This window comes from Diadema setosum, chromosome 7, assembly GCF_964275005.1.
Source record: "Diadema setosum chromosome 7, eeDiaSeto1, whole genome shotgun sequence".
Classification (NCBI taxonomy): domain Eukaryota; kingdom Metazoa; phylum Echinodermata; class Echinoidea; order Diadematoida; family Diadematidae; genus Diadema; species Diadema setosum.
The window spans coordinates 7,841,622-7,853,949 of NC_092691.1; the positions used below are offsets into that span (position 1 = coordinate 7,841,622).

General features: G+C 37.3%; 1 protein-coding gene across 1 annotated transcript; it reads left to right on the top strand.

Annotated features, from left to right (window-relative positions):
- Window positions 1–8,242: 8,242 nt before the first annotated feature.
- On the top strand, window positions 8,243–12,036 carry LOC140230669 (uncharacterized; the record flags this gene model as incomplete). The annotated part of the gene is made up of 3 exons (XM_072310809.1): window positions 8,243–8,322; window positions 9,625–10,636; window positions 11,003–12,036. Coding segments are annotated over 3 exons (1,932 nt in total), but the record flags the coding sequence as incomplete, so codon positions are not given.
- Window positions 12,037–12,328: the final 292 nt, after the last annotated feature.

Genomic DNA, 12,328 nt, shown 5'->3' on the forward strand with positions numbered 1-12,328 from the left:
AAGAAGGTATATAAATATTCCCGCGCGCTACATATAAGGTCACGTGGTTTTGTTTTTGTTTTGCTTCTGTTTAGATCAATTGATGTCATTACATTAGTGTCTTTCCCAAGAATGATATTACTGATAACATTTCTTTCTAATTATATGTCTTTTAATACTATAGTAGATCGATTATCCATTCTCACTCTTATGTTCATTCCTGACACCAGATTCTCATCATGTCAAATCTCAAATTATTGTATTGATACCAGACCGTTATCTACCCTCATCACATATAAACCAAAGGGTAAACAATGGTTCTTTTTTTTCTTTTTGTCTCTCGCATCATGCATTCCCAATAGTCTTTCATAATATGTTCGTATGAGTACATCAATTTGAATAGAGAAGTGAAATCCCGAGATATACATGTTTGAATGACCCTCGTACATTAAATTGCTACAGTATACCAGTAGATGCTCACCTGAGAAGCATGATACTATTGATATAGTGTTGGAAAACTTTGCAGTGCCATGATTTCGCACATTTGAAGCACTGATGGGGCTTTTAGAATACTGTATCTGACATGAAGAAAGATCAATGGCTGGCGCTGTCTGAGCTTCGTACTCCATGGGCTGAAGCCCAGACTAGCCTACCCGGAGTGTACTAGGGAGTATGCGATTGACCGCAACAACCGCAGAGATCGAGAGCCAACGGACTCGTCCATTGAACAGAAGTCGGGAGAACCATGCGTGCGTTTACCGGAGGGACAGAATACGTCCGTCAGAAAAAAATTGAATCCACATCTATACTGTATCTGTACTTCCGTTCGTTTTTCAGACTCATACAAATGAATAAACGCATTGCAAATAATTTAAACAGAGAATGTCTATGGTCACTCTAAATTCTAGCTCTGTGCACGGTAAAAGAGATGATAAGCGTGACATTCCATTTTTGTGTGTCGAAATAAATTAGCATATTATAATGCATGCATGGATGCACTATGTCTGCCAATAATGAATTGATATTGAAATAAATTGAAATTGAATTTCCCACTCGGGACACACACACACAAAAAAGTCATTTCTGGGAGCGAAGTGCGCAATTTGAACCTCAAACTGCAATATTGCTGAAAGTAATGCATTGCTGCTACACACTATAAGATGGTCAGAATATTGCTAAAACTATGCTTAATATGCAAACTATGACAGGTTGTGAGGGAATGAGGTCAGCACGTCAATACTTACATATTCATATTGAATGTTCAGGAAGTGTTTCCTAAAAATTAACATAACTTCAAAATGATATTTAACTTCCTTATGTTTCATCCGCATGGAACAATTTTTTAGTGTTGTGCTATTGACCTGCTTACTATCAAGACTAACTTTCAACTGCACTGGGATTCCTTTTCAAAGATAGATGGCGCTAACAGCTCAGCATGAAAGAAGGTTGACCAAAAGATCGGTTTTCAACTTGTCGTTGGGTATACTCGTGAAGTTCCGCGGAGATTACTGCATCTGGCTTCACGGAATCCCTCTCCGATAATGTCTACAGAGGAGAGCCGTAAATGTCAAAAAAGAGGAATATTTAAAAAGAACTCCTCTGGACGAACGGATTTTTCTATCTGGATACAGGCACTCATTCTTAGCTTAAAGGGAACGCAAACCCAAAGAGCATTATGGATTGAGTGAAAGCAGCAATATTGGTAGAACACATCAGTTTAAGTTTTAGGAAAATCGGACAATCGATGCAAAAGTTATGATTACTTTAAAGTTTTGGTGTTGGAACCGCTGGATGAGGAGACTACTATGGGTTATGACGTATGAGTGGACAACAATACAAAGAAAATATAAAGGAAATTCAACGAAATTCGCCTTTCTAGTATTATGAAAGAGCACTTGACTAACCGCCTCCAGAAAGCAGAGGGAATAATAATATTGCTACCCTTAACATAAGTCACTATCAAGTTGATGGAATTTGTAATTTTCATGAAAAATGAAGTTTTGTGGAATTTTCTTTATATTTTCTTTATGTTGTTGTCCACTCATACGTCATAACCTCTAGTAGTCTCCTCATCCAGCAGTTCCAACACCAAAACTTCAAAAAAATTCATAACTTTTGCATCGATTGTCCGATTTTCTTCAAACTTTCACTGATGTGTTCTGCTAATGTTGCTGCTTTCACTCAATCTACATTGCTCTTTAAGTGTGCTTTCCCTTCAATGATCATGATGCCAAGGGGTGTATGGGGGCAACTTTCCTTGAGAACTCTAGTGGTGACGCCCAGGGAGGTGCTAAAAATATATTCTTTTGCTTTTTTGTTAAGTCTTCCAGCCCCCACCCACCCCTGTCTCCCATTTCGCGGTCCCTGATAAATATCATAAAAGTGCGTATCTTGCCTGAGTGTATTGAGTATAAATACGTGATGATAATGGTCAATAGCACAATCAGGGTATGCAATTGTGTAACAGGGCAAAAATGAAAAAACTTGGTGAAAATGCTTTTTTTGTTGTTTGTTGTAGCTGAGTGTTCAAATTTTCATTTCATGTAAAGAAAGAGTCAAAATTTTGCATTAAACTGTGCATAAATTAGCATTTAAATTAGGGGTGTTGAATTACATTGAAATGACTAATATATTGGAAAAATTCATTAAAAAAAAGGAGAATGTTTTTTTCATCTGATATTGCTGTTAGATATTCCTGATAAATATCCCTTTCATTCACCACCAGCACATAGCCATGACATATCACAAAATATGAATGAATTTCATATTTTCACTTCTCAAAATGGATGATCAATTTTGTAGGCATTATTTTGAATTCAAATAAAACCACTTTTACATATTTTATCATATTTCACTTTTGCCAAAGAGTGAAGAGGCGAAACTTTCAGGAATAGGTAACAGACATATAGTGGCCATTATTACAAATTTTTATGAAATTAGGGCTGGTACTTTGGAAGATATTATATTTTTCATCTAAAAAATTATCTGTACAGTTTGACCTTGAATGTGCGCACAGTGTTTGGATCAATTCTCATATTTGTAAACACAGATAGAAGAATGAATGTGAGATTTATGATGACTTGAGTTGATATCCAAGCTGTGACACTCAAACAATGACATATTAAGCCAAAATACTATGCTTTTGCTTATGATATCTTTAGAAATTGAACAAGCATTGAAATATGAACACGGAACACTTATCATATGACCTTCATGCAGTATTACATGGGCGTGTATCGGTCTTATTTATGCTCAGCAATTTGTAAAAATATAAAAAGATAAGTTCCTATTGCTCAAATTTGCTAAAATTTTCACACAATAGATTTCTACATATGTACAATTCATGGTTAAAAAAACAAGGATATTCAATAAGGGGAAAAGATTCTTTAAAGTAGTCAAATCAGGATATACCTAACTGAAAGTACTGAAAAACGGCTGCACTTATTTTATTCAGCATTTGAAAATGGCTCCAAACTCAAAACTGGCTGAACATTTATTGGCAAACAGCACACCATATTGTAGTGTGTCTTCAGTACTTTCAGGAAAAGCGAAAAAATAAGCTGTTTCTCCATGTATAGCTGTACAGCATGGGTTAAAAGGTCACAATGTCACAAAAATAAGCCAGCATTACACTCCTACCAGGATGGGACTTCAGACCTTATAACTTTCTCCAGCTGAAAGAACCACTGTTTTTTATTGCATGCAAGCAATGCCAGGAAAAAATCCATTAATTTGATACCAAACACATAGGGGTAGACTTAAAATATGGACCTCAAATCTTGATTTTACGTAAGTTGTAAAACGCTTTTTTTGACGCATTACGTGGGTTTTGGGGGACTTTTTGGTAATTAATCTTTAATAATTAACAGTAAATGAGAAGAAATTAGCTATTGTCTTACCACATGTGATTACTGATGTCTTGGCATGCTGCCTGTGAATTTTTAAGTCAGTTGGTGCATTCTTTTAGAAGTTACAATTTTTTAAAGTGAGAAAGTCATGATTGCATACCCTGATTGTGCTTATCACCTAATGATATAAAGAAAGAAAATCTAAAGAGAATTTCACAAAATGAAAAGTACACATTCCCTCGACTTGTTACTGATCCTGATATCTTCCACGTGCTTTCTGAAAAGTTAGAGTCTCAGTCAAGCGCTCTTTCCTTTTGCTAGAATTGTTGACATCTTTATATGACATTAATAGTTGATGCAATACAGATTTGCATATTTCACGGCATCGAAGACGTTTGCACACTTCGCGCTTTCCGCACATTTCCCGGCCAGACATTAGCTTATTTCCTGTTGTTTAGCACATTTCCCGGCTCCACAGGACTTCTTGTGCATGTGCACGTAGGGCTTATTGTTCGCACATAGAGGACAGAGTGTTTTTTTAAATGCGATTTCCACAAATGTGGTTTTCGCACAGTTCAAGAGTCCGCATGTATACACTGTATACCCACCCGACGCAGCTGGGACACAACGTGTAGGCGATCAAAGCATGCAACACGCTTTACGAGCTTTTGTTATGCTGACTACATTCTGGGCTTAGAACGTACAGTTGAGGCGAATTGGACAAAGTCTAATGAAATCTTAAGAGTAAATCCAAGGAACTTGAATTTTATCCTAGTGCTCCACAGAGCTAGGTCATATTAAGAATCCGACATTGACCAGGAATTTCACAAAACTTCATTTTTCATGAAAATTACACATTACACCAATTTGATACTTACATAAAAATGTTAACCCTATAAAGCCCAAGCTATTTTGACCCCTTCTAGGCCCAAGGGGGGAGGGGGGGCACATTGTGCCCCCCATGACTTCTTTATTATATGATGTATGACCGTCATATTTGGCACATGGGTAGACCAACTCATACTCTACATGACCCGATATTTGAAATTTCTCAAGGTCATCCACTGAGGGCGCTATTTACCAAAATATAAAGAAATACATAGGAAATACGCTAAAATCACGTGTTTTTTTAGGTGATCCGAGTATCCTCTCGGATCACCTTCTGTATCTGTACTGAATCTTTCTTCTTTCTTTGTTTCTTTATTTCTCCTCAAAAGTTGTGCAGAGGTTAGCTCAGAAAGTGCATTGCCTCTCAATGTCAAACTTATACCATATATGTATCATGTCGCAAAGACGACAGCGCAAGTAAAATCATAGTGATCAGTCGACCGTGACGTTACTATGACGTCATTATATGAAAACACATTTTCATGCATATCTCATTAATGGAATAGAATATTTCAATGAAATTTACGTCACATATATTTCAAGTCATGCGAATTCTACTCATATTCTCAAAATTCATTTTTATCACAAAACGCGCGCGTACGCGCGCGTTGAAATATTTGCATGCTCAAATCGAGCTCAAAATTTTTTTGCACACGTTTCAGACCATTTGGAGCATTTTTTGAAAAATTGAAAAAATTGGACGGGCGCGTACGCGCGCGCACATATTCGCACGCACAGCTCATATGAAATAGAAATTTTCAATTTTTTCACACGGATCGGATGTCCGAAATGTCAAGGAATATTTATACCAAGTTTCAAGTCGATCCGATTCAATATGACGTCATACGGGCCGGTCAAATTCAAAATTCCGCGCGTGCGTCAATGGGGATACACAGTGCAACTATGCCAAAAAACCGCCAATTTTAAATCGGATTTTACTCGTCAGGATGGACGGTGACCCCCCATTTTCTTGACATATTCTGAAAGCTGATGAGTTGTACATGTCATTTCATGGGCTGGCTATGCTGACAAAATGATTAAATGATATCAAATTTCTTAATAAAGTAAAAAAAGTAAATTTTCAAAATGACGTCATCAAATTTCAAGTTTGCTCGAGCGTATCTCACTTATCCTTTGCCAATTTTCACCTAGATTTCAATATGTTGTAGCTTATGAAATGCTCTTTCATAAATGTAATTACACAATTTTGATTAGATGACGACATCACCTCGAAAAAATGGATTGAAGGTAACCTTGTCAAATTTGACCAGTTTACGTGTAATCTCTATGGGAGTGCAATTTTTATGGAAATGAAAATTGACATGACTATCTTTATCGAGCACTAGCTCACTTATGCTTCGGTGAATTTCTCTAAGATTTTAATATGTTTTAGCTGAGACGTAGGGCTATCGTAAGTGTGCCATTCGTTTTTTCATACGTTGTCGGGATCACGTGAAAAAACTTGGTTGAAATTAAAGCTTATCTTCGATGTATTGTAATATTTCTTTCTTTTTACAACTTTATGTGCAATAACTCAAGAAAAACATACCCTATCACCACCATATTTTGCACATGTTTAGTTCATGTCACGTACATTATTTCAAAAAATAACAACTACTTGATCGGACAACATCTTGGGTATGTAAATTAGGGTCAAAGGTCACAAATGTTTCATCCTGTATCTTGGTGAATACATGTCTTATCTTTCCCATATTTTGCACACGCAAAGATCATGTTACAACAATCATTTCACAAAATAACCACTTTTTGCTCAGATGCCATCTTGTCTGTGCAAAGTGGGGTCAAAAGGTCATATGTACTTCTTTCTGTTTCTTCGTTATGACGTGTTATCTCTATGGGAGGGAATTTTTCTAGATGTGAAAATTGACATGATTGTCTTTATCGAGCACTAGCTCACTTACCCTTCGGTGAATTTTTCTCAGATTTTAATATGTTGTAACTGAGACTTTGCGCTATCGTTATGTGCCCTTTGTTTTTTCATATGATGTCGGGATCATGTTACAATACTTGGTTGAAATTAAAGCTTATCTTCGATGTATTGAACTATTTCTATGTTTCTGCAACTTTCTTTGCAATAACAAAGGAACAACAGCCCCTATCACCCCCATATTTTGCACATGTTTAGTTCATGTCACGTACATTATTTCATAAAATAACAACTACTTGATCGGACAACATCTTGGGTATGTAAATTAGGGTCAAAGGTCACAAATGTTTCATCCTGTATCTTGGTGAATACATGTCTTATCTTTCCCATATTTTGCACACGCAAGATCATGTTACAAGACTCATTTCACAAAATAACCACTTTTTGCTCAGATGCCATCTAGGTTGTGCAAAGTGGGGTCAAAGGTCATATGTAATTGTTGCTGTATCTTCGTTATAGTGTATACAGATTTGGTACCAAAGATGGCAGATATGACTCCCTTTTCTAAATGAGAATCCAAACATCACACGGCCAATGTCTCTGAACACAGATGAAACCTGCATGGCCATGCCTATTGCGATCAGGACTTGAATCATTGATTAAAAAAAAAAATCGGATCACCTTAATTTGTCAGTGATGACAAATTACAATCTCTAGTTTTTTCTTTTTGTTTCTTTATCCCCAGTATAATATATGTTTCTATTTTATATCAATCATGTTCATATTTACCATAAAGGAAAAGCAAGTCAACCTTAACTATTTATAATGGTTGAAATTTCTCAAGGTCAACATGTGGGGGCGCCATTCATTACAATATAAAGAAATATGTGAAACCCGTGATATATTGCTTGGAATGGGTGCATATATTGGTATCACATTTCATATTTCCAAAATATTGAAATTTTGAGTTTGCAGATTGATAATATGATAAACAAAAGATATTACAGGCAAAGCTTGTGTGAAAATAACCCAAAATAAAAGGGTACGTCTTTGAAAAATGCTGTATTTTCGATTATTTCTATTATATCTATTGTTTGATGCCTATGTCATATAAAAATAAAGGAAATAATAACAAGAGCATTTCACGGTAATTCAAAACCATTATTACTTCACATTTTGGTCCTTCAGCAAATTACAGCCCAGAAAACCCCCATTTCATCCATTATTATACTGTTAACTGAAATTGGAACAGAAAATCATGCAAAATCTGACGAACATGGTTGTCAGTTTATGGTTGCCATGGCAACCAGCAATATCGGACATAGCTAAATTATATATCAAAATGATTGTAATAAGATTCTAGGAAAAGTCACCAAATTTGGTTGAAATCGAATGAAGGGTGTGGGAGTGGCAAACGAAAATATGGTAGGGGGCACAATGTGCCCCCCCCCCCCCTCCCAGTGGGCTTTATAGGGTTAAGGGAAGCAATTATTCCCCTTGATTTCTGGAAGCGGTGAGTCAAGTGCTCTTTGATTATGCTAGAAAAGTGTTTTTGTGTGTGGAATTTTCTTTATATTACATGTTGTCCACACATACGTCATAACCTCTAGTTGTTTCCTCAAACTTTCACTGATTTATTCTTCTAATGTTGCTGCTTTCACTCAATCCACAGTGCGCTTTTGGTTTGGGAAGGAAACCCCCATTCGATTTGTTTAAGTGGTCAAAGAAAAATGAGGAACTTTGAAGAGCATCTCAGGAATCCCTTTCCTCCAAGTTTTGTCCATTGTGTTCAACCATTGATATGCAGTGCCAAGAGCATCCAAGTGCTAAACTTGGTGTATAATCTGTAGGTGTGATGTTATATTTAGACACGGAAGTACAGAAATAACTTTAATCAAATTGTAATTATGAAAGCTTAAATCCGATTGTATTTTATTTATTTATTTATTTTTTTTTTTTTTGGGGGGGGGGGGGACATATGGACTGTGACTACACCGGACTGTGTTTAACCCAGTCTGCAAAAAAACAAACAAACAAACAAACAAACAAACACAAAAACATCCCCTGATCTATAAACCAGGAGTGATACTATACATATAATTTTAGTTTTGTCACGCAGTCAAAGAAAAAAAAAATGAGAGAGTAGTTTACGGGGTTTTTTTTTTCTTTCTTTCTTTTCTTTTTCTTTTTTATTATAACAATGCACATTCATAATTCAATTCAATTCAATTCAGTTCAAATGATTTCATTTCCATATAACGTAATACAAAGTAACATATATAACGCTTACATGAGTACATAATAGTTAAAGGAACTTTGAATCACGTACGTTTCAACAAAACATGAATACAATTTTGATAATGGTATCAACCTGGTTTGGATGAATAAACAAGTAAGCAGTACAGTCTTGATTTATAACTCGACACGGAAAAGAGGAATTCACAAGAAATTAATAGCTTGTAAAACTTTTAAATAACTCTTTATAGAAGGTGAGGGCATCTCAAGATCCGTCAATGTCAGGCCATGCCAATTTCATTTCTTTTTCATTTCAGATATTTTGTACCACAGCATGCACGGTCAATCGTTATTTACTCATTACTAATGGTTGATCAGAGTTTAAAAGTAGGTTCATCTTAAAAACAAAAACATGTTAACAACAATCTTTTTAAAATCTACTCTATTATTTTGTTTTAATAGCAAAATATTCCTGTAGGTACTCTCAATTGAAGAAGTGGCTACTTATTTTTTTTTTCTTTTGAAGACTGTATTCCTGAAGTTCGTTCACCTCTGCAGTGTACATCTAAAATAAGTATGATGTATATTATGAGACGAAAACTGATGAAATTGTTCAAAATAACCCTATTTTTGCGCTGACACATAGTATTCAATGTTATGGAAATTGAAGTGATATTGTAAAGCAATGCCATACGGTAGATCAAATGAATTCATATTTATCAATAGACATTTTGAATTCAGATTTACATTCCTTTCTCTTTTTTTGAACTCTCGTTCTCCCTCCAGGATGCAGTTCCTAACATGCATGGGCCTAGTGCTGCTCTTTGTGGCGGTGGCTGAATGTCGGGGAAACAGAAAACCATCTGCTATGAACGATGAGACTTACAATATAATAGTGAAGCTCGTGGAAGGTTCATTCAACGTTGCATGCGCCAAAAGAACGGTCGCGGAAAAATCGGCCATAACCCGATTTAACCGATATAGAGGAAGATTCACTCTGCAAGGTGACCCACCAAAACTATTTCTGGACGGGCAAAGAGTGTTGAAAAAGACGGAAATACAAACTATTGTTATGGAGGAGTACTACAAGGCAGAAGGATCAGGAGTTAGGCGGATACATAATAGACTGAAGGATAGGTTTTCCTTCATTTCTGAAGAAGCCGTTCGAAAAGTATTATCACAATGTTCGACGCATCGGCGCTTGTACGAGAAATTTACACTCAAGGCCCCATATTTACCCATTACAGCGAGTCGTGTGATGGAAAAAGTCCGGGTAGACCTTCTCAAACTGAAAACAGCAGTTACACACAAGGAAAGATGCTGCAGATACATGCTAACCGCCATCGATGAGTTCAGTCGCTATACGTGGTTGAGGCCGATAGAATCTAAATCAAGCGGCAGAGTGGCACGGAAATTGTCGGATATCTTTGACTCATTCGGCGCTCCGACCTACATACAACACGACGCGGGCTCAGAATTCCAAGGGAAGGTAAAAATTATGTTGAATCACAGAGGGATCAAAAACATAACAAGTATCCAATATCATCCTGAATTTGAGGGGACGGTTGAGAGGTCTCACAAAACTCTTGGGTCAGAGATACTTCTCCACCTGATTTCTGAAAAACGAAGCGTAGACTGGGTACGCAGACTGCCCGAATATGCAACGGTTCTCAACGACGAGCCTATGGAAATCTTAGGGTGGAACACCCCATTCAATGTTTTCTTCGGCCGATTCCCCAATGGTTCCTGCGGTGAAAAGACAAGGGGAACAAGTAATATACAAGAATGGCTCAGGAGAGTGAGCCTCATCATGGAGCAGGCTTCCACGCAAACATTCATAGAAGGTGCAGGACTGGGATTACACCAGCAACGGAGTTTCAAGATACCTGTATATCATGTTGGGGACAAGGTTCTTGTTCGATTAGCAAATGCATCGAGGACGACAAACAGATTGACAATTTTGCCTGGCAGAATTACTGAAAGGAAATGCAAAATACGTAAATATAAGATTGCTTTCACACATCCTTATACGAATACGAAATCAGAACAATGGTTTCGTTTGGGGGACATAACTACCGACACTTTATCTAATCAAAACAAACGCAAACGAGGCACACTTCCAAGAAGGCAACATTTTAAGAATTATTATATACCTGTAACTCAGAAAAATCGAATTGACCAGCTTTGCGAAGAGTCTGGACTACCTGTACGTTTAAATCCGACGGGAGATGGTAATTGCCAATTTAGAGCTGCATCTGACCAATTGGCATTAATGGGAATCTCCATACCCTATATCACTCTGAGACAAGTAGTTGTTCAATACCTGGAAGCCAACGCTTGCTTCAGGAACGGGAGACGATGGTCGGCATTTCTTACGGAAACGCCAGAGAACTACCTTTCTCGTATGTCAAGCAATGGAAGCTTTGGAGACCATCTCACCTTACAAGCGATTGCTGATATCTTTAACGTACAGATATTGGTTATAAGTTCATTGAACGGAGGTACGACATTGATCTCACCGGAAATTATTGATGGTAACATTTTTACCTTTCAGTTACCATATATTGTGTTAGGACATCTGTCAGAAGGTTACGGAGAGCACTATCTGTCGCTTTCAAACGATCAAGAGCAAGTACTTAGAATCATTCGTAACAGTGCCCAAATCATTTTTGAAGGAGACTGGATTCAAAATGCCGCAGGTGAGACAACAAATGACGAAACCACAGACGAAGGGGTAGACGGCCATGGCTCAAATGAAGGAGTACACAATCTTGGCTCATCAGACGGAGTAAAGAGGGAAGGCGCGGACGAGGGGGTAAACGAGGGGGAAAACGATGATGGTTCACATGTATTATTAAACGAGGAAGGAATATATGATAAAGAAAATATTGCAAGAAACGTAACCGTATATTTTGACAGATTACGCAGCGAAATTCTCGCTCTGGACCTCACCCTTGCATTGAGCCAGGATGTACAGAGTGTAGTTCCTGCTGTTAGTGAATAGAAGAGTCAAGACTGCAGTAGAAACGTCGTGCCTTCATCTCTGGGAATCATGGGTTTAACCCGAGTGTGGAACGCTCTTTAGGATTAGCTCCTCGGGTAAACTGATGTGATGTTACCTGTAAACAGTCTACTTTTATAAGGAGGACTTGGAATCAATATTCTATCACAAATTACTGTGTCAGCATTGTTAATTGCTTGGTTTATATTATGTAGAAAATCGTCAAATGAATCAGTTTGTTAGTGGAAATCAGGGAAAAAGTAGGCTATAGGAAAAATTATTACATGTAGATGAAACAGAAGTCAAATCTCAGGGCGGATCCAGGAATTCTGCAGGGGCGCAAAATAAATAAAAAATAAAAGGGATCACGCGCCCCCTTTCATTTTTTTCTCTTTATTTTTTCTTTTCATTTTGATAAAAAATAAAGGGGTCGCGCGCTCGATGCCCCCCGCCCGCCACTGAATCCCTTGAATAGATCGTCACCATCGC